Genomic DNA, 23,860 nt, shown 5'->3' with positions numbered 1-23,860 from the left:
GTTTTCTGACTCTCACATACAGAATCTCAACCTGTATGTACTTCTGCATATCCGGGATCATTTCTCCATTGCCTCCAAAATAATGTCTTCTTCAGTTTTAGGTTTTAAGAAAAGGAGAAAAAGAAGAAAGAAAGACAGAAATAAAGGAAAATGAGCCAAGTGACCTTTTCTTACAAAAAAAAGAGCACGCTCATGCAGAAACAGCCATCAGTAATCGCCTTTGGATCTATGTGTGAGCTTCATAAGCTACATTGAAACGACAGTATCCCCATATGAGGGTGAAGGTTAATGTGTTGTGAATTTGACCTAATTCTGAGCCTCCACTGTGCTGAAGAGATCACCAACAGAAAACCAACCACAGGGTTATAGCACTCATGCTGCTGTCATTCTGCATAAGCAAACCTCCATATGTCCAATACAGGTTTTCCCGTGCTGACGAATTTTATTATGAGGTTTATGTAAGACCACGGACTGTGTTAGCTATCCATTAAAAGCTCAGTCACTCATGCACATATTTCCAGTCTGTTTCATCGATCCTTCTATTGCCAGTCTGTTAATTAGGTTTCTACGCTACAGTATGTGTCCCAGTTTAAAGGCCATATGTAAAGCACAGACCTAATTTCACCATGCTCTATGGAGAATAATATTTAATTTTGGATGTTATTCCATAAGGAAGTCTCTATTAGCAACATGCTAAATTTGGTTGCTTCCCAAGTCATACTTTAGCCAAGTTTATCCCCCTTTATTTCCACATATCTTAATCTATTTACACAATTATGAGGTTGTATATGTCTGACACCAACCTCATTCAAGAACTCACCATGAATTAGAAAGTGAGTCCATCTTCCACGGAAGTTCAAAATAATAAACTTCAGTGTTCTTGCATAGAAATGCACATTAGTTTATGCTTGTAATACTAAAATTAGACTAAAAAAATGTGCCTGAAAAACTTCTGCAGTAGATAGAAAGTACATTTAGGTCAAAAATCATTGCCAGGCATTGCCTGTAGTAGTTAGGCCTGAGTTATTTTTCTTTGTCATTTTGTGCACCTGTTTTGCACCAAAATAACCGAAGCCAAAATACTGCACCTAATTTGTCAGCACAAGAGCAAGGCAGCTGATATCAGCAGCAGTCCTGGTAAGCTCTCTGTCCCTCCAAGTTGTGTCATTTAAATGTTGATGTTATCTGCTATGGTTTCAATTGTGTAAGGGCACAGTAGCTTCTATTGCCAAACCATTAAGAGTTTTGCAGTGATGTGATTTTATTGATTGATAGATGGGAACTTCAACCAGCAAATACCTTACTTTTTCCTGTGGTAGCAGAGAAATAAGGCTGTAGGGATGAGGGTTAATTGAGCTATATGTGATATCCTAAATTAAGATAAACTTCAAGGCTTATAATTCTATTATGTTCTGTTTCCTATATGCTGTGAAGGCTTGGAATCATTGCTTCATTGCTATTTAGTAATCCCACTTTTCATTGTCAGGGGCATTGGAAAGGTTGTTATATTGTAAAATATAAATTTTTACAGCCAAAAACATAGGTGTGGTGGTGCTCTTAATGGCTTAATAGAATTACAATTGCAGGTTTAATTCAAATATAACGAGACAGTATGTTAACCATGCGTCATTCTTTTAACTTGAGGATTATGTATGTTAACCATGGCTATCAGTGGGGATTTCTGGTGTCCCAGAAGAGGTTTAATCCTGAGTTAAAGGGAAATAATCAATAATAAACCTAAAACAATAAAACTGGTTCTTTTATTATTTTAGGTTTAATTCACTAAAGAATAATTTATGTTTATTTTTCAGAAAATGCAAAATAACCAAAACAAATCCACAGATTTCTGTTTAATAGGTTCCCAGACTCAAAGGTAATGACGCATCAATGTATGAACCATGTATCAAAATAAAGAAACTACAAACATAATTGGAGATAAAGTATCTGCATTTCAGGAGCGGGACCACGCATCCAAACACGCTCCTTCCGGTTCTCATCTATATATGTTCCCCCAGTTCTACAAGCTGTTCATTCTCGTTTTCGTGCCCCACCGTGCTCCCTCCTCTTTTTAATTCTTTAAGTTCTTCACTTCTATTTAGTACATGGGGATCTGCCAGGTCTTCCGGCCTTCCCCAAACTGCAGCTCAATTCAAGTCTCAAGCCTCAAATAGGACGTGGGCCCAGCAAGTGAAACTTTAAGTAGCCATTTTTTTTTCTTTTGTTTCTCTCCTACGCTCTACTTCATCTCTCTCCACGAACCAACTACATAAATAAATGGCATCAGCACAGACCCAGTGAATCCTCCCAGCTGCAGTCACCACCCACGGAGAAAAAACTAGCAGCTGAAATGCAGACACAGCTGGCTCTCAGCTGGCGAATCCATCTGATAAACAATAAGAGACGAGGAAAATTCATACAGTAAGTCAACATATGGTGCCCATAGGAATTCTGTTAGCTACAGTCTATGTGTCGTCTAGTGCAAAGTATATAGATCTTATTATTAAAAAGTGAGAACAACATTATAAATGTGTCTAGCAAAAAAGATTTTTCGTTCCTTAAAACTTTAAATTAAGATCAATGTTGGGCTTTCTGTAGAAACTGCATAAAGATAATAACTTCTTAAAAATATGTTGATTGCCAGAAAAATGTGTCTAACGTGTTACAGTAATCATAAATGATTCCAGAGCTATCAACGATTGCAGCAGTTCATATTTGACATAACTATGAATTCTAAAGCCCAATCGTTTCCAAAAGCTCTTTGTTTCCCGCCTCAATTGTTGTACTGTTCCTTTTTAGACTGGCATGCCCACTGAGTTGCTATAGTGACAGCAAGTGAAACCCAGACACTTGGAGTTAAAAAAAACCATTTTTCCAAACATAAGAGCCAATTGACATTAATACCAACGTTTCTCAGCTGTGACCAAAAATATCTGGCAAAAAAAAAAAAAAAATCTGGGATGATCTTCTGTGAAACAAATCCCAGTAGGCTATAAATCAAACCAGTGGTACAGTGTCATGTTGCGGACCACAAATATATTACTCAGAAGAAAAAAAAATCCGGTTTGTAGAGTACGCTTGGGGGGTGTGATCGTGTGTACAGCGTCTCTTTATGTCTGTCTCCACGTTGGTTGAGTGTGGAGTAAGTGCATATGAGAGCATGAGGGTGGGAATGGATGTTTGTATCTGTGTGTGCCTGTATGTCTGTGTCTATATGTCAGGTTGGGTGTCAGGCGCCACCTCTCTGGGGACATCTCAGGCCCTCCAAGGTATGGAGGCCTATCTCCCCCCACCACCACTTCCCCTGCCAGTGGCGGACCCCCTCAGACATCGGTGCGTTGGTGGTTCTTTGTGTCCGGGGATGGGCGTCCAGGTACACACCGGCTCACTCCTTGGCGGCCGCTTATCGGGGCCTGGAGCCTGGGGCTCGCTCGGGCCACTTCGGAGGTGGGGTGCCCCCGGCCTCTCGGCCTGGGGCTCGGTCACTCAGGCGCGGCTGGGTGCCGGCGGAGCTCACGGGCGCGTCACTGCAACTCCCCCTGGCTTCTGCTCCGCGGCTGCTGAGTGAGCCCTCATCTGGGACTCTCCTCAGCTCTTTCTGGGACAGTGGCGCGGCTGCCCCTCTGTTGGTCTTCCTTGGTCTCTTGTGTTCTGGGGGCCTCTGGATGTCTGGAGTTTTGATCTCATCCACACCTGCTTCATGCCCTGGAGGACGGGGCTGTGGCCCCCCCCCCCCCCCCCACACCCTCTAGCAGATTATTACATGAAGGAACCTTTTAAAAAACAAAAAACAAGCGCGTCCATGCTCACAGGTGTACACACGGGTGATCACACCCACAAACTACACCCTTTTTGGCTCCTACCTCAAAGCACACTGTGTTCTGTTGATCTTATGTGCTGCACAATAATGTTTAATATTTAGTATTTACTGTCATATTCCCATATATCATTGTGATGTTGTTTATTCTATTACTCTTGTTCTCTTCTGCTTTTCTTTTTTCTTTCTCAGCAGGTGATCCAGGTGATTGATATATGCATTTTTTTTTCTCTGCCCGTTCTGTTGGTTTTTGTCTTTTGCCCTTCTCCCCCGTCCCTCTTCTCAGCTGTTTCTCTTTCCCTCTTTCTTTCTCCCCTTCTTTCCCCCAGTCAAGTCTGTCCCGTATTCAGTAAGTGAAAATAAAAAGAAAAAAAAGAAAAAGAAAAAAGAAAAAAAAAGAAGAAAAAAAAAAAGAAGAAAAAAAAATCTTAACCTAGTGCACCAACTAGTGGTTTTTTGAGATCATTAAATCATAAAATTAATGATTTTTTATAAATGTATTTCCTTGATTTTTATACGGAGGAGCTACTAACTTCTCTGGCCGCCTGTTGCAGGGTGTAATCATCCATATGATTCTTATTTTCATATTTTTATACCTGCCAACCTTTCAGAAGATAATACTCTGTTTAAACCACCTGTCTGTAAACCTAAAACACCAATTCCAAAAAGGGACACCAAATTTAAGTACAAACACAGCTGATTTTCATAAACAGAAAACCTGGAACTGTGGAACAACTTCATAACAACGTTCTTCAAAGTAAATCTATGAAGACCTCATTATGTCATCATCTGCAGTACACAAAATCATGCAAGAGTCCAGGAATCTGAAGAAATCTCTATGTGCACAGGACAAGGTAGACTGGATACTGGTGATCTTCAGGCCCTGCATTAAAAAGATGTAAAAATTCTGTCATGGAAATCACTGCACGTGTGCAATCACTGTCCATCAACACAGCTTGCCATCCACAAATGCAGGTTAAAGTTCTGTCACCGAAAGAAGCTGTATGTGAACGTGATCTAAAAATGGCACGTTCTTCTCTGGCCTAAAGCTAATTTAAAATGAATGAACTTTGCCTATGAAATGGGCAGTTTGAACATCTGGAAAAGGACCATCTATGCTGAACGATATATAGAAGTCTTAGATAAGTACACCCTCCCATCCAGGCAACAACTTTCTCAGGGACGGTCTTTCATATTTCAGCAAGACACTGTTAAGACATACTGCATCTATTACAATAACATGGCTTTGTAGGAGAAGAATCTAGGCACTGAGTTTACCTGCCTCATTGTAGATTTTTACTTTGAACGGGGGTTGTATTTGTCTAAATACAACACCAACCACAAAAAGTCACTTGTATAGCATAAAAAACCCAACAACTTTTACCTCATGTTTCAAATGACACAAATGTGACCAAAAAAGCAACACTACCACTCCATAGTCAGAGAGACTGCTGAAATTGAACTCGGGTTTCTGCTACGCTGTTTTCTTTCTCCTCCACCTCCTGATTCCTGATCTTTCCAAATTACAACTGAGCTCTAACAAGCCCTACTATTAAAATGTGTTGCTTTGGCTAAACTCATGTAACAAACTGCTGACACACAAGGCTTTACGTGTGCCTTAAAGTTGACGCTTTCATCATGAATTGCAGCCTTTATAAGGAGCTTATAGGAAGCTGCAACTATTCTCATCCCTCTCATCCCATTTTCATGAGAGCAGGCTGTACCACATTCTTAACCCAGGGGGGTGAAAGACTGCCATTCAATAATGGTTCCTTTTGGCACCGTTTGGCTGAGGCTCTAGCAATATTGGATTTTGTGTCTTAATGGTTTTCATTCAAGGATCAAAAAGTCAGCAGTAGGATATTTTGGGCTTTGATTTGTTACGTTTTGAGTCACTCTTCAGGGTTGAGCGGTAAAAACTACCGTGTTACTTTTAGAAGAAGGTAGTAGTTTGGGTCAAAATATGCTGGATACTAAAATAGTCCATGTGAGATGAGCTGGAAGGCACAGATCTATCTCAGTATTCTCTAAACCCAGCACATCAGGCAGGAACGCAAGTATGTGACAGCAGTATTTGACACTCTGAGATCGATGCGCTCGCTCATCAGTTTGTACAGACCTAACTAAAATCCATTTGAATACTTTCGATGTGTCTTATTTGTAACAGCACTGAGCAGACTGTGACACAGATTGTTATGAGAGGAAAACGAGTGGGAATAGTAGAAACATGTGGTAAGAAACTGGCACAAAAAAAAAAAGAACTAAGTTTTCTTTGTTTCAGAAACGAATCTCTATATTTACACTGTGATTAGTGCCCATGGGCAAAATACAGAGCTGAATTTGACCCCGATGAACTCTAATGGGGAATGTCTGAGTGTTTGTGTGTGTGTGAGCGCGAGTGTGGGTGGAAGTATCATCCTCCATGGATGTGCTCTCCCTAGCTGCCCTACTCCTCACTCACTGCTCTCTTATGTTCACTCAGCTTTTTAGTGCCGCCATATTCAGCGTAGAATACCTGAAGTATGAAGCATGTTTGCAGGAATGCATAATGTGCATGTTTAAATGTAACATACACAAGACAGTCCCAGTGCATCATACCTGAATCACAAAACATTATGCATCTGCATTGTGTGTTGTCCCTGCACAAGCATGCTAGAAAGAATAACACAGCACAGCCATTGTCAGCCTCACACCTGAGAATGTGATAGCATTGTGCAAAATGTTTCCATGATACTTCCATGACAGCTTGGTCTCACAGGCAGCTGCTGTTTCAGCAAGAAAATGGACCACCCTGAGTCTGCAGTGCCACTGCAAAGCCCTGCATGGGCATGCATGCACTGCTGCAGGTGCAATCACAGTGATGCATCAGAGAAAAGTGAGTTATTCTTCAAAGCACAAAGCCACCAATGGTCAAAATGCCAAAGTCAAGCCTTCAAACATTAGTCCACAAACCAGTTATTTTATTTTATAAAGCCAAAATCTATCTTCATATGAATGCCTGACAGCATCTCCTAAGTCATCAAGTCAGAATCCAGTATTGCAGGGTGAAAAACAAGCCCAAATCATGTGTAAACCCTAGAAATGGCTGTGTGGGAAAATTCCAGTAGATCAGCAGTTTCTGAAATAATCAGACGAGCCAACCTGAGACCAGGAACCATGCCACCTTCAGTCACTTAAATCCCCTTTCTGCTCAGAACCTTAACGTGACCATACTGACACGCCTAAATGCACTGGGTTGCAGCTACAGTATGTAATTGGATGATTGTATATGTGCGTTAATGAGCAGTTGGCCCAATAAAGCTGCCCATAAAGTGGCCATGTTTATACTTTGCTCAAAACACTTACTATCAGTTTCTCCATGCACGCAAAAAATAAATAAATACATACACCATAAATGCTAAACATTTTACTTTGAAACTGAAATATTTCATCTTACATCTGACAAAAAGGCTGCACACACTGGACAGTGTTGAGAATAGTTTTTGCTACCAATCTCCCACTTACACTCGACAATACACACTTGCACTTACAAAGTAAAGCCCCCTTCTCTCTGGAGTTACTTATTTCTTTGTCCGCAGGCCTACAAACAGGAAGCACATCCTATGTGTTGATTCTACAGACTACACAAACACACACGGGATGTACATTCAATCTCAGCTGCTGTGGAATAGGAATGCTCATAATGGTCAGCCTCTACTCTGTTTTTATCTCCCTCCGGAGGATGTTCACAAATAATTTCACATGATTTTGGCTTTTTTCATTTCAGCAGCTTCCCAAAGGGGAATCTAAAAATGAACACTCATATCCAACTTAGCCACACCAAAGCTTTCTCCTGCACACTTTGCCCAATTTATTCAAGTCATATTTTGAGAAGAAGGTCATCTGCTGTAAAGGAGCCTGCGCTGTGTGAAAGCGTTTGAAGTTGAGGAATGATTTATGCAGTGACACAAGGAAAGAAGAGTTTCCCAACTTTTGGAAATCTACTTCAGGTTTTTCACACAGAATTGAAAAGCACAGATTTCACTTGCACGTACCGACACGTACACACAGAGCAGCGTAAGGAAGCTTTCTGACAGGCAATGAGCTCATGAGATCTGAATGTCTTCCTGTGGTGAATGCTTTTCTGTGGCTTTCTCACAACTATTCCCCTATTTTCCTCTATTTTCTCACACTTTTTTGTCAGCTCCTGCTCCTCATGCAACTTGCACCCCTATGTTAATTCTTTTATCTGCTCCATTTAGAGTGAATATTTAAAGAAAAAAGCCTAATTCTGGATTTAGCATTCTTAATCCACTAAGCTGTTGTGTATTTTTCCTGCTTCAGGAAAAGCAGGTTTTGGTGTTGCTAGGTTAGTGATTTAGCATTTAGTTTAATGTTCCAGTCTGTGTGTCAAGGTGTGTGTGTTAGTTAGTGAGCGTGCAGGGTAAACATTACCCCTGACAAATGGCCAGTGGTCTAAATCAGACTCAATTAAGATTTATGGTGGGCGAGGTGCCGCTACTTAAGAATTTAGGCAGTTTGAGTGTGGATTTCTGTGTGTGTGCGTGTGTCAGCCTTCTCTGCAGCAAGTGTTTATTTTCTCTTTCACTTGGACATGTTAAGTCCCTATTATCAGCATGTCTACTGAGAAAAAAAATATCTAGCTTCCATACCTTGAAATAGATCTGGAATTGCTTTCTGCTATAAGAGACTTAACTGCCGTACAGTTAAAAGCAGAAGCTGTACCATAAACACTCTGAAAATGGCTTTCAGACGTCTTTCCCACCACATGTGTGCTTGACATTAGAGCAGCGTGGGCCTCCTTCATAATTGGGGTGTTTGCAGATATGTAATTGCAAACACACTCAACACAGCTGGAATGCTGCTTTGAATTATATTCGATTCGTGTCAGGAAGTTAGATGTAAAGCCTTCGCTTGAGACTAAAGTGCATTTATATGCGTGCGCTCGCGTACTTTATGAGGACTGAGATTTAGATGTAAGCGTATTTGTGTGCCCTGTTGGGCCAGACATCATTTATCACCACATGGTGTTAGCTGAGGATCATTTTTACTGGTCTGTAAAGGAACGAAAAAACAAAACAGGGGGTACACCAGGGGCTGCTCTTGCCCCTCCCTATCTTGGTCACTCATCTCTTCCCTCAGCGTCCCTCTGTCCTTCTTCCCGCCCCCTCACCAGTCCTGGCAGACTGCCCTTTCTGTGGTAACTTACCAAAAACAAGTGGACCATTTAAGGGATTTCAGCTTTTTAATCAAGCGGGTATTCAAGAGAACAGTGCTAATGGTCTGTGGAAAAAATTTCTAAAGTGGCACCTTTCTTTAATGCACTGTGGCACATTTGGATAGTCTGATAAATGCTCAGAAATTGCTTAAAATTTGAAACAGAATTCTTTCCATCTGTGCTTTTACTGCCCAGCGTCTCTAGCTGGAGGTCATTTGGCAGATCAAGGGCTGGGTGACCTCAGTCTTCTGAAGAGGTTTGTTTCTTTCACAGAGAATTCCCGTTGTGGCTAATATGACTCTCCCATGTGTCCTATGGACAGAGAGTAAAACTAAAACTGACAGGAAGGTAACTCTGGGCAACGATCAATGCTGAAGCGAGCGTCTGTTGCCCCCTGCATTGCTGGAGGACTCTGAAGAGGTCTTTTATGAAGCAAACCAAAGGCCGAGTGGTTTCACTGTCTGAGCACGGAGTAGCTGTGAGCCACAGGGTTTTTTTTGGCTAAAGCCTTAATTTTGAGGTAAAAACACAGCAGGTAAACTGTTTAATTTTTTTTTTCATTTGCTGGTATTACCAGATCTCTAATATTCTATGCTCATGATAGTAATTTGTGTTTCCCATCAGCCTACGCATAACACGTCTGCCAGTTCACATTTGTGCCATCCCATCTATGTCCACGGGCTCATCACACACACAGACGGACACGTAATCACACAGCAAATGAGAACATAGTGTCCAGATATAGTAATGATAATTTCAAGCTGTTCCCTGATGTGGTAGCAAGCGCAAGTATGCTTTCTGCGCTGCCTGCTGAGAGCAGCATGCTGTGTGCAGAACGAAGCAGCTCGCTCAAGAAAAGCATTGTTTTAATTTTTTATGTCTTTTCTAATCTGTGGATAAAATGTGAAATAACTCATCACAGCATTTATGATTTGGTATGCTGACCTCTAATGAATTACCCACAAAATATCTTTAAGGTGATTTCTGGTGGAAGATAAAAGATACAACTCCTAAACTGAATAAACTTCTATAATTGAATGCTGTATAATTGTAAGTGTATTAATTACTCTGTGAGAAGCACATGTTTTGCTTTACTTATTTATTCTTTCTTTTTCTCTTTTTTGGGGGGTAAAACACACTAAAACACTAGTTTCCTGTTAGGGATCCATCAGAAAGTGTTTCATAACAATGAGGCTTTTCTGTGTGGAATTTGCATGTTTTCCCTGTACTTGTTTGGGTTTTCTCCCAGTCCTTCCTTTTACTCCAAAAGCCCATAGATGCAAACGTGATAGATTAATCTGTGATTCTAAATTAGCCTGGTCAATAGTGAATGGTCAGTCTCTGTGTGCTTGACCTGCAACAGAGTGGTCACATGTCCACAGTGAGCACTGCAACTCACGCAATGTGGTCTGAATACGACCAAAGTTGCGAGGATGACTAAAACTGCTTCACACTGGAAGCAATTTGCTTGTTGTATTGCTTTGAAGATGACAGCTGGTCACATGTGGGTATTTTTCATATGTCAGTCAACGGTACTCTATGCTCTCACAATAACTAACGCGTTATTAAGTAACGCGTTACAGTAACGCGTTACAGTAACTACGTTATTGTTGTAGTAACGAGCACGGTAACTAGTTATTATGCCAAAATCAGGAACGCGTTAAACGTTACTGGGATTTAGATAGGGTCGTTATTTGTTACTTCGTGTGGTGGCTATCGCGGAGCTTCCACAGATTCAGTAACATTAGCAAGTGGTGGAGGCCAGCAGGTGGGAAAGGGATGCAGGAGGAGCAGAGACCCGAGGCGACCGCTGGTCCGAGTGTCAGGAGAACTGAACTTCAGGTAAGAAGTTATGACCTGCAGTCTATCTGGGTCAGATATAAACCAAGTTTAGGTGTAGTTTATTTTCGTTATGCTGACTTTTTCGTACTGCGTACTAGCTAGCATGACAGAGTTTTATACAGCTGGGTGGGTGCTATGATGTTACTGATGTTGAACTTTATTTTGTTCATAGGGTTAATTATTAGAGTTGCCAACCATCCCCTAAAAAATGGAATCGTCTCGTATTCAGAGAAAATATTACGCGTTTCGTGTTGAGGTGAAAAGGAACACAGTTTGTCCCGGACTTCAGCTACAATGAAAAAGACACAAAGCTGGAGTTATTCTGTGTCTTTGCTGCACAGCTGCCTCTTCTTCTCTCATTCTCTCCCCTCTCTCGCCTGTTTCTACTTCAATCATGAAACTGATCAATGATCAGCTGATCAGCTTTTCTCTCTTGTTTGTTTATCGCTCACTTTGCGCCAGAAAGAAGAAACCAGCGGATGTCGCGCTAAACAACAGCAGCACGGTTAAGCTTGATCAGCTGTTGTTAGAATTTATTTAATATTAATTTCTAGTATCAGCTGATGTTTGCTGGAGCCACAGCTGTAAAGCTGTTGGTCATGATATCGGTTTGGTTATGTGGTGAGAGGGAAACATGAAGATGAAACCAGGAGATGTCCTTACTGAATCATCAGAGCTGAACAGGTGATGGAGAAACAGGTTTACCTTTTAGGTGACATGAATGAGTTGAAGGGAAGTTATGAACTGTTTCTGAGAGACAAATAACACCAGGATCCTTTTTTATGTAGCTGACAGCTGGTAACTGTGCAGGGGCGGGTCTAGCAAAGTGTTGCCAGGGGGGCCAGGTAGGGCATTAACAGGGAGAGGGGGGCACAAAGAAATACTTTTATTTCTTATTCTCATTTAAAATGTCTCGCTTTTAAAAAATTATTATCTGAATCTTACAACAAACGATTGATAGATTGATGCATATATTCCATCAAAACTGTGTACATCACTGTCACAACAGCGTTTGTTTTCATTCAAAGGCTTTATGATTATTGCTATAATGGTGGGTCAGTCTCTAGTCAAAAGGTTTTTTGTCCCAGTCCAGCCCTGTATGCAGCTCATCTGCAGTCTGGTGTTATCTACATCTTCCTATTCGGAAGGCAGAATTTCCGAGTTCTGAGTACAATCGAAAGCACTACGACTGCAGTTTTCGTTTTGTATGTAAAAAGCGCACATGACGCTGTGACGTAGGCTAGAATCATGGCAGCAGTCAACGACGGTCCAGGTGTGGGATTTCTCTCGTGGAAATATGCACATTATTTTTTCCTTTGTATTGGTAGGTGGCACAGTGCACTTGTGGCAAGTAAGCAAGCTAGAAGACTGGCAATCTTGCTGGGTATCCAGTTACGGATGCAACACATTAACAAGAGAATTCTGAGTAAAACCAAAGTTACTTCCCCTAGTAACTAGTTACTTTGAAAGTAACAAGTAACTTGAAGTAACTGAGTTACTTTTGATAGAAGGAACTAGTAATGTAACTAAGTTACTAATTTAAAGTAACTTACCCAACACTGGTGGTCTGCTGTTTGGACTTAAAGTAAGTATCCACCAGAGCTTAAATACATTTTTGAAGATATTTTGGAATCTCAGTGGACACAAATTGATATCAAGGCAACTCTCAAAAACTAGTTGAACAAGATTAATGGGAGCCAGCACCCTTTAGTATTAGATTAGAGATAGTTATATTAAAAAAAACTCCAAGAAAGTTTTCCAAAAGTCTGGAAAACTATTGCGGAGTTCAAGATAAAAAAAATAAAAAAAATCAGAAAAATTAAAAGAAAGTCTTGATCCTTGGTTTCAAAACATAAAGGAATGACGTTTGACTCAAGATTTTTGCACAGTACTGTACATACTTACTTGTTGTATGTGTTTATTTTCACAGCACTGATTTTTAGACTCAGCTTCTGAGTCTTCTGACTCACTTACATGTGGTTGCAAAAGTACTTCCGGTCCTATAAAAGTCTATTGGACCTCTGTAAACACTATTATTGACGGCATGGCCTCAGTCACTTATTTTAGGTTATATTGAATAAAAATTTGAGTCCATTTTGCAAATGTTGTACATATGTTTCAGAAAGGAGGATTATCTGGGATATTATTGGCTAATGACTGATGATTAACAAGTTAAGCATACAGTTTTGCAGCCAGAACAACAAAATAGCAACGCCCATAAAAATCGAGTTTTCAAAGTGGGACTTCACAAACCTAATGTTTGCCTTTTACTGTTTAATTCATTTTAAATATGTTAAAAAATATCTGTTATTTTTAAACGGTATGTTTTAATATTGACTGTCAAAAAATGAATATAATTAATTTCGCAGTGCTGCATGGTATGTCTGTATAACAGCTGCTACACTTAGGATTTTTATAACATTCATAAAAGTAAAGCATTGAGGCAGGAAAAATAAATTTTGTGTCTGTTACAATAGAGTACAGGTTGAGATTGATTTAATGGGACACTGAGTCGAAGATCGATTTTAACTGGTGGTTTCAACAGAGCTTTCAAATGGAGTGAGTGAAACCTACATTTGGCGATTTTGACAAACTCAACATTTCTCTACACATTTTGTGTGCTCGCAAAACTGAAATGTTCTTATTTAATTCTGATTCACCCCTTTAGCAATTCAATTCACCTCTCCACAGAAATAACACGTTAAGCAGACTTAACAGATGGTTTCCTCTTCCTGAGCCCGGATCTGCTGGAGAGTTCTTCCTGTTAAAAGGGAGTTTTTCCTTCCTACTGTCTCCAAGTGTTTGCTCATAGAAGATCATCTGAGTGTTTTCTCTGTATTACTGTAAGAGCTTTACCTCAAAATATAAAGCACCTTGAGTGACAGTTGCTGTGATTTGGAGCTATATAAATAAAATTAAATTGATTAGAAAAGTTTATGTTGGGTCCCACCCACTTAATTTTGTCAGCGTTGTGTCGCCTTTATTTGCTTGAAGTTTCTGAAAATCTTCACTATCTATGGTCTTTAGTCTCCACATTGCTGCAAGTTGCTTCCAGTGTGTACATACCTCTTAAAAACTCAGGGATGGATCGATTTCAAATGAAAACAAACATGAAGGGGAGACGAGTAGATATTTCTAAAATAATTCTTTTGCATTTTGAGAAAAAAACTCTACTAAGTTGTAGATCACTTGCTCCTTAGCAACTCTGTAGCGTAAAAATATTGCTGTAGAATAGTTGCACACAGGGCATTAATTCTGCTCGTAAACCAACAGCATAATAAAGTCATACAGTTTAGGGATGCCCTCAGGTATTTACAAATCATATCAATCTGAGGTATTATGCTATTTGGTAGCATAATAGCTGGTAGCATTTGGCCCAAAGAAATTATTCTAAAGTGTCAGTCTTTGAAAGCTAAAGAGCTTATGGCTCTGTCTCACAGAGAACTCAGTCCATGTTTGAAAGCAAAGGCTGTGGATTTAAACGTGCAATGACCTATTTTCTCTGTCAGCATTTTAAAAGACTGAACGGTAGCTTCTCACTCTGTCAGCTCAATGTGAAAGCAACGCACTTCTTTGACCTTTACAATGATCATTTTCTGGTTGGTGGACCTTCTTCATAGCAACCGCTGTTTCTCAATTACATCCAGGAGTTCCTGTAGTTCCGGCAACTTTCATTACCCTCAAATCAAATACATACTTTTTATGGAATGAACAATAACAAGTATAGCTATTTTTGGTTGTTAGATAAATCTAAAGTCATATATAACCACTGTATTTCTTCTTTTGTCCTACTTAATAGGATAAGGATTAAAATGTTTATAATGTACTAAAATAGAGAAAATAGATTTTAACAGCCCTTGCGGTGTTGATTAATATTTTTAATAATCAAATATGCAGATGTGCTCTTTGATGTTTAGAAATGATCCACATTCTGTTGTGTTTTTGACATGCTGGTGCTCAGGAGGCAGCATAAGTGAGCTGTGCTTCACTGCTGTTTAAAGAGAGCATTACTGCAACTGTGTAAATATCTACACTCTTATTTCAGCTCCACACTTTTTAAATAAACAGCGAGGAAAGGCAATGCAGATCTTGGTCTGATACTAAAGAGGAATCTCAAGGCTTTCCTGTCCACAATATTGTCAGTCTGCATCTATGCGCTGAGGGGAAGAAGGGTGTTTAGCCCCGTCAGCATAGAGGCCCTTGTCCTGTATCCTTCCCAAGGTGACTTCTCTGCTGTTGGCAGGCAGAGCCATGAACACAGCTCCCAAGACTCTCCCTCTCTCTTCTCTTTCTCTCCCTTCTTCTCCCACACACCCATCAGCGTTTAGATACCACCGGGTAAAACGCTTTCATACCTTTTTTTTTTTTTTAACAAAGATGTCAAAGCATGTTTTTTTTTTTCAATTTTTTTCTCTCACTTCCTCCTCCTCACATCATTTCCATAATTACAGGTAAGAAAAAAGCGTCATATTCATTACATTTCTTTTCAGTGCTTTGCGTCTTGTCTACAGTCAGATTTTGGTTATGGCTAAGTGCCAACACATGAGCACCTGACCTTTTCCTCTTTCAGTTCTCATAGTGGAGAACGTCCACCTACGCAGCAGCACACACACACACACACACACACACACACACACACACACACACACCTCCCACACAAACTCTCTCTCACACACAAACACTCACACACATACACTGGCAGCAAAATTGTGCTTTGAGAGCAACTGTCTGTGAATCTGTGCAGGTTTGTGTTGGAGATTGCATCCTGGAAATGCAGACCTCTTCATTTTCTATTACCAACACTTTTTGGTGGAACATGGAGGTGTGTGACCACGATTGTGTGTAAATAGGCCATTATCCCATGTCTACAGTAGGTCATCTATTTCAGTCCAGGTTAATTCTCTACATGGGAGAAGGTGTGCTAATTTCCTCTCTCTGTCTGTCTGTCTCTCTCTCTGCATGTGTGTGTGTGCTAAATTGATTAAGAGGATTCGAGTCGCCGATGAACGTCAACACAAACTACGACCACCAGCACACACTTAGGTGCACATGAACTCTTACCCTACTTTAAGATTAGCTTTAGGCTGCTAATACACACAAACACATTTGTTGTCAGTTGAGAGAACAGCATAATGCCCCAAAGTATATCCCCAGAGGATGCACCATTATTCCCACCATATTTGTTTGCCTAACCCCACCCCTTCACCTAACTTTAACCAAAAAGTCTTTATTTTCAGATTTGTCTAATCCTTAATAAGGCTAGAGTTCCCCTGATGTCTGAACAACATTTTTTGCATTTTACTTTTACACTTGTTCATTAGGCAGATTATTTCACTCCAATCACTGGACAAACATAAATATAATCCAAGGCACATCAGATCAGGGTGAAGTCACACTGATGCCACTAACAGTTGAGATGTGTTTACATGTGAAGGACTTGGACTAAGCATCCATGTAAGGTATAATTTGCTAAAAGTAATCTTTCTGCATATTAGTGTTACATGTGATTATTCGTGAAAGCAACCACAGAGCTTTCAAACATGCTTTATTCCCACAGTTGCTAGCAAACAACATAAATTGCTTTCAACCTCATGATTTGATTCTCGTGTTTTATAATGAAAGAAACATGCCAAACATGTTAACAGCCCATTATTAGCACCACATCAGTCCAATATGCATGATAACAGCTTGCAAAGCATCTGCTTTGTTACTAGACGCCAGGCCTCCTACTGGATTGCATCTTGGACTTTTTGAATGAACTTTAAATAGTTTCTATGCGGATAAAAATAAGACTTCTCATCCCAGAATGAACTGTTGCTGACCCGTAATGTAATGCAGTTAGGGTAAGAGAATGTCAATTATTGTAGTCTTATTAAAACCATACATGACACACATCCTCAGGCAGCAACATCCTGACAACCAGCTTCTATACAGGAACTCCAACACTACTCAAAAACACACATGCATGAGAAAAAATAATGCTTTCGGTCTCCTCAGCGCATCCCTGAGCCAAATTGTGTGGAGATCCTAAAAGTTGTTCCAGATCCGAAGCGGTCTTACCTTTGTGACAGTCATGCAGAATCAGTGGGTGAGGAGCAGGCCGGTGTCCCCTTCAAGCAAAGAGCAATGCCGCAGGAGTGGCAAAGTGATGAGGAGGAGAGGAGGGCAGCTCTGCTGAATATGCACACAAGGAGAGGGAGGGAGAGAGACAGAGAGAGAGAGAGAGAGGAAAGAGGAGGGGACAGACAGGTTAGTGTGTCTGGCTCACTAAGTACGGAAGGGCTGATTGCTGCTGCAGTGAAGTAATGGCTGGCAGTCGACGTGTGGTTGGTTACTACAACAGGGAAGAGCTCCCTGCTAAGATACACCCCTCCCTCCTCCCTCCCCAGCTGCCCGCACGCACACACAAACACACACACATGCGGATGATGTGCTCAAAGCCTGACTGCACTACTCTCTCTCACTGTCTATCACAATATGATTAGTGATGGGCTAATACAGATTACTGATTATTAGCAGTGAGGCAAGGCTGCGGGAGGAGGCGGGAGCAGAGACCCCGGGATAGGAGAGGACTGCAGAAATAGAGACGGAGGGAGGGAGGAGAGTCAGATGCTGTGTCGCAGTCTGCTACTCAGGCATGGAGCCGGCTGCACGTCATCTGCCGTGTGCGTGTGTGTGCCTAAGTGTGTGAACGACACAGGAAATAATGAGGGGAGACAAGAGTCTGTTAGATATTTGCACCAAGTTCAGACTACACTGAAGGGATGTTAATTCTACATATAAAACCATAAAGGAGTCCTTGGCAGATACAAATGGAAACACAGGTAAAAGTTGTAGAAGCTCCACCTTGGAGGACACCAACTAATCTAATATTCATGCATGCTATAACCTAATGGTGAACCGTGGCAGAACTTAGCTTTCAGTGGATATCGTCATCTGGTTTTGCCAAATTATGTTGTTGTAAATGAAAGCATTACAAACCAAGAAAAACATTTGATGAGGAACATAAGTGATCATCAGTCAGATTTGGCCCTAATGCTAACAACACCTCACTGCCTTATTACTCCAATTACTTTAACTTTGATTGATTTTCTCAAAGAAATTTGAGAGTCTATGACGTCTTCACTTTGGAGTACGTTTCTTAGCATTTCTCACCCTGGGTGTCTCAGTGTAGTAGCACAAAGGCATCCACCCACACTCACAGAATAACAGATCTTTGTCATACTAACTGGCTGAATAGAGGGATGCTAGAGACAGGCCAAGATTCCAGCTCAGTTACCATGGCTTAGATTCCCGAATAGCTGAGTGAGAGTCTTCTCTAGTGGCTGCGAGCCACAACACAGTCTTTGTTTTGCCCATTTATGTGTAACTACTTGCGTTTATGTGCGTGCGTGTGTGTACTGTAAGTGTCTGTACATTCTGGAGTTAAGGTTACTGAGACAAAGAGAGTCCCGAGTGAACGCAGTTTTCTTTCTCAGTCTGTTTTTTATGTCACTCATATATCTGCGTCACTTTGCTCCTAATTCTCAGAGTTTTAGGAGTGTCATCTATGGCCCAACTCTCAGCATTTCCTGTCTGGAACAATAGTATTTCCTGTGTCTGTTTGCATACTTTGGGTGGAGGAGAGGGTCTTTCAAATATAGAAGAAAATATCTGGGGGATGGGAGTTGAAATCAGCATGATTTTAAACATGATGATTTTATTTATATCAGGATTTACTCAGTTTATGATCACACATCATAACTAATTAGCATTTCTGAGATAAATGATGAAATTTGAGAAAATTTGGGATTTTAGCCCATAGTCATTTCTGTAACACAGTGCGAAACTTGCATCTCTTGCCACTTCTTAATTCAGGCTTTTGGAGGTAAGTAAATTTTCCACTTTACACCATATAAAATGTGTGGGAGGAAAAGACATCATCCACAGGGTGGAGGTGGCAAATCCTGTGACCATTAAATCTGAAGGTGCCACCGTGGCTCATATGTTCCACCATATGTCTACATGCTTCTACTCAAAGAAACAGAAGTGGAAAGAACTTGTCTTCATTAACGGTGACAGCTAACATGCACGGATGTGAACAACATTAGGTTTGAAAAATGCAATAATAAACAACAGCAGTCAGTTGATCTGGCCTAGCTATGCTCTCCAAAGAGGAAGAGGATGTATTTTACCAGGTCTGTTATGCATTAGGAGCTTAATTTCCTTATTGTTTAGCAGTCTAACCCTCTGAAGGCTTTTCGAGGAATTCCATATTTGATGTTTTGCTTCCACCTTGTGGTGAAACAATATCATTACCTCCAGGTAATAGTCTGGTCCTACTAAACATGGCATTTGTTTTAAGTTTTCATCAACTTTACACAGAGGCTTTAAGGGTCTTTATCAGTGGATGATTTTCAAATAAATTTCTCGCTTTATAAGCAGTGGAAGTGTACTGGATATAAGCATTGCTATTATCATTCCTTCTGTTTTTAATAGGAAACCGGGAAAGCCTTGCTTACATATGCAGTAGCTTCTCCAGCAAAAATACCTTTTACTTGTGCCATGGAAACTATTCAAATTTAATCATATTAACAGAAGTGGTGCATTTAGGCCTACAAGTTTAACACCACGTTTCTAAGCTAACAGTTAATGTTAGCTTAGCTTAAACCTTGAAGCTTCATAGCTCATAGAGGGTATACATGATATACTGGTGGTGAGGACAAAAAGTGTAGAAGTGTAAGTAGTTATGGAGGTTATACAGTGATGTTTTTGGTTGGGATGTTTAAGGAAGTGATAACTGGTTAACTGAGTTAAATATGCATGTGGCTTTCTCTTTCTCTCTTTAGCTGAGCATCATCTAGTTTCAAACCTCAAAAAGGATAATAAATAATGTGTCAAAATAAATAAATAAAAAAGCACAAGCTAATGTTGACGAATGTTTTCTTTTATCAGTAGTAGGCCTTTTACATGTAATGTGCAGAAGCTACTACTTACTTCAATGTTAGCTAAAACATTACCCATAGGTTTGCCTCAAATTGCATCTATTAGCAGGAAGGATCAAAAACCAAAGTATTAAGATATTGAAATATAATAAAACAGGATTTTGCTAATAGGGTTATTTCTCTTTTTTAATTGATTAAATAACCTGGTTTCCTAATAAATTATTTTTGCACATTTTTAAGTTAAATGACCAAAAGTTATAGTATTTGAAATTGCATATCAAAACATTGTGGACTTGAAAAAAGCATTTTTAAAGACTTTTTAAACTATCTATTTTCTATCATTCTGCTTTTGAGTTGGTAAAAGCTTTTGAGCTTTCCAAGGAGGATGAACCTCACAAATTCTGCATTTTTGACAGTATTTGGCAGCAATTAGCTCTCTTGTTAGATTAATTGAAGCCTAAACCTCTGCGTGCAGACCTCAGACTGTGTTGGTACGCGATTGTCATTTGCTGTTGACGCACATCTGTGCTCAGAGTAAAACATGATTGGCCTTCACTGTAATTGAAGCGTATAGCAGGATTATTTGGTAGCCATTATTTAATCTACTCAGCAGATTATTGTTACAAAACACAATAATATGATGTAACCAACTTCTGTGCCGCTGGTTCAAGCTAATAATAGACTCATCCATCACAGAAAATATTAAGGAGTGTGTAAACCACAAGAAAGGACCACTGTTCTTAAGGTCTCAGCTGACTCACTGTTCAGAAACCACGCTGTATTAACAGTTAATGGGACGACTAATCTTGCCAATGCAAGCAGACTAAAATTGCAGTGAAAAACTATTTCATGCTTGATGTGCAGCTGATATAGTTTCTCCCATATCAGAAACTAACTTGTACCATTAGCAGCCAATAGTTTCTCTTGTTCTGGTATATTTCTCAAAGTATTTGAGAAGCACTGAAGAAGCATTTCCCAGAACAGTTCAAATGAGCATCCACACACTGCAGGTTAACAGGTAAACTGTACCTCCGACATGATGTAAAATCAAGCGTTTTATTAATATACCATCAGAATGACAGTTCATGCGAGAAGTGTTGTCTTCAAATGTTTCTCATTGACGAATAAATTCCTGCTGTATTATACCAGAAAACTATTTTGACTATTTCTGAAAAAAATAACTGTCTTACTGAAGACTGTTCAGAAGCTGATTACAAGAGCAAAACGTTTTACACAATTTGTAAAGAAAAACAAAAGACAACTTAGATTTACGTGTGATGACAGGGTCACAAAACACCAAATCTACACAAAACTGCACAAACAAACACGTAGCCTGTAAAAACCAGAAACATTGTCCTACTGTGTGCAATAGCCCGCTTTAGTAACAAAAGAAAGGCTTGCAATCTGCAGTCTTCTTCTGTTCCCTTCTGCTGTCATGCCATTACATTTATTGCAGCAAACAGAGATATCATATTTTGTAACTGACAATCATATGCTTTCTAGCTCCATTCAGAAAATAACCCCTGAACAGGATTCAATAATAGAGAGTTATAGTGTTATGGAGTTTTAGAATTATGATGGAAGAAACTCAGATGAACCCCAGACCGTTCACTGATAACATTGCTATTATGGGAGCTGACATGTATTATATTCACACAATGCTGGTTTGGAACATCTTCAGTGGCTCGTGGTATGAATTTTCAGCTCTCTCCTATCATGGCCAGACTGACACTAGCCTCAACCATCACAAAAATGAAACAAATACACTCCACATTCGCACACTTACAGCAAAGTTTCCTCATCCCTATGGTAACGCAGGTCACACTGAAAGGGACATATCATAATTGCTATAATGTGTGTAGAGATCAGCAACGTTTTACCTGCACCTACTAAATCACCTTCACTGTCACAGTTTATCTGAGATGGAACGTAATTAATTTACTGTCACCTGATTTCTCTTGCACTTGATCTGTCGTAGATGCTTTGCTGGCCAGCTGACAGCAGAGGGTGAGAGAGAGATAAGAATGATGCAGAGAAAGAGAGTGATATACAAAAAAGGTAAGTGGCTAGGCTTTTACCCAAACGTAGATAATATGGCTAGCACTGAAAATGAATGAACTGACAATGTGGCCAACTTTTAATTTAAAATTGTGAGAAATTCCCTTCATTGCATTACATTGCATTTTCTGTCTTCGTTTGTACCATGAGTGAGCCCCCTCTTCGGTTCCTAGCCCGCTCCATGATTCCCCCCTCACAGAAATTGTTGCTCTAGTGGAACATTTAATCCACAGAAGCTCCGATTTCGGCTTCCCCAGTGCGCAGCACAGTGTTCCAGTCAGCCGCAGTCTGCTCACAAACCACTTCCTCCATCTGAGGAAAGTGCAGAAGAAGAAGAAGGCGAGTAGGATTGTGAGGATCTGGAAAAGAAGTGTTTCCCTGTTTCTGCCACTTGCATCTTTACACTGCTTCCTTGAAAGGGAGAAAGAAAGAGAGAGAGAGCTGATGCTGCAAGATGAGAAATCCTTGTTTCCGTAATTTCAGTTGTAAGCAACATCAGCTAGTGTATGATAGATGCACAGCTGTTTCAACTCTCAGACTGTTGCGTGTTGGTAACTAATTTCATCAGAAGTTATATATTGCACCATTCTGCTGTCTTAAAGACTCTTATAGAGAAGTAATACTTAAAATCATCTCTTTATATTACTTTAAAAACTTCTAATTCATGTATAGATTAGTACATTTGTTTTGGCTTTTGTTACTTATATTAAACTAACAACAAGACTTTACACAGCTGTCAAAGAATATGTGCATGCCAATTGTAAAATTAAAAAAACAAAACCAAAAAAAAAAAATGGCCCAATTCTTATTTTTCTCTAATCCACACAGGGTCAAAATACATATGCTTAATAGACTTTGGTCTATTAACTTCTTGTCAGTGAAAATGGTTTATTACATCTATTTGTCTTTACAAACATACAAAGGATTTCTTTGACATTGGACTGGATTGATAATCAGAAGTCCAAGGAACTCAGGAAGATCTAAGAAGGAGAATTGTAGATTTACACAAACTGTGAAAGTCTTTGGAGCCATTTCTAAACAACTCAAGATTCCAAGATCATCAGTTCAAAAAACTGTATGTAAGTAGAAGTTATTCAAATGTGCCACCACTTCACCAAGATCTAGAAGTAAGTAAGTAAGTAAAATTTTATTTGTATAGTACCTTTCAAGATAAAAATCACAAAGTGCTTCACAGAAAAGCTGAAACATAAAAACAGAAATCAACCAAAAGTAAGTTTAAAGACATGAGTTTTTAGCTGTTTTTTAAATGAAACTACTGAGTCCACAGATCTCCGGCTCAAAGGAAGGGAGTTCCAGAGTCTGGGGGCCTTTTGTTTTCAGCTTCGTATGTTGGACGACCAGCAAGCCCTGATCACATGACCTCAGGGACCTGCTGGGGATGTGCTGTTGTACAGGGATGTACTGTACTGTTGTAGAAGATCCAACCTGTCACCCTCAGATGAAAGGAAATTGGTTAGGATGTTCAGGAACAACCACTGTAACCAACAAGGGAACTTCTGAAACCCCAGGGTCGCTGTCCTCAGTGAAGCAAGTCTTACATCGCTTTGGCCTGAAAGGGTGCCGATCAAGAACAAAGCCCATGCTCCAAAACCAACACCTTGTCGCTCAGTTGAAATTTACAGCGACCTGCGCCAAATGCCAAGTTTTATGATAAGACGAGAGAATTATTGAACTTTGTGGCTATAATGACAAGAGATATGTTTGGCGGAGTAAAGGTAAGGCTTTCAAACCTAAGAACACTGAACCAGCTGTCAAGCATAGTGGTGCTAGTGCCATGCGCTGGGGCCGGTTAGCTGCCAGTGATACTGGTACACTGCACAAACTAGATGGAGTAATGAAGAGGAACTAGCTCCAAATTCTTCAACTTCACATCTAATCAACAGCTTGACAACTTGGGCGTTCAAACAGTACAATGATCCAGAGACGCATCAAAACATTAACCTTCTGGAATGGTGTTCCCAAAACTTTGACTTCAACCCTATT

General features: G+C 40.1%; 1 protein-coding gene across 1 annotated transcript in view; it reads right to left on the bottom strand.

Moving 5' to 3' along the window:
• coro2ba (coronin, actin binding protein, 2Ba) overlaps positions 1-17,124 on the bottom strand; it is a 49,322-nt gene extending 32,198 nt beyond the window's left edge. The window contains exon 1 of the mRNA XM_080884690.1: positions 16,935-17,124. Within this exon, the coding sequence (XP_080740816.1) occupies positions 16,935-16,949 (15 nt within the window). The 5' untranslated portion in view covers positions 16,950-17,124. The remainder of the gene's footprint in view (positions 1-16,934) is intronic.
• Positions 17,125-23,860: the final 6,736 nt, after the last annotated feature.

This window comes from Rhamphochromis sp. 'chilingali' (genome assembly GCF_963969265.1).
Source record: "Rhamphochromis sp. 'chilingali' genome assembly, chromosome: 6".
In the NCBI taxonomy this organism is placed as follows: Eukaryota; Metazoa; Chordata; class Actinopteri; order Cichliformes; family Cichlidae; genus Rhamphochromis; species Rhamphochromis sp. 'chilingali'.
The sequence above is the reverse complement of the archived record's forward strand: the minus strand, read 5'-3'. Positions and strand labels throughout refer to the sequence as shown.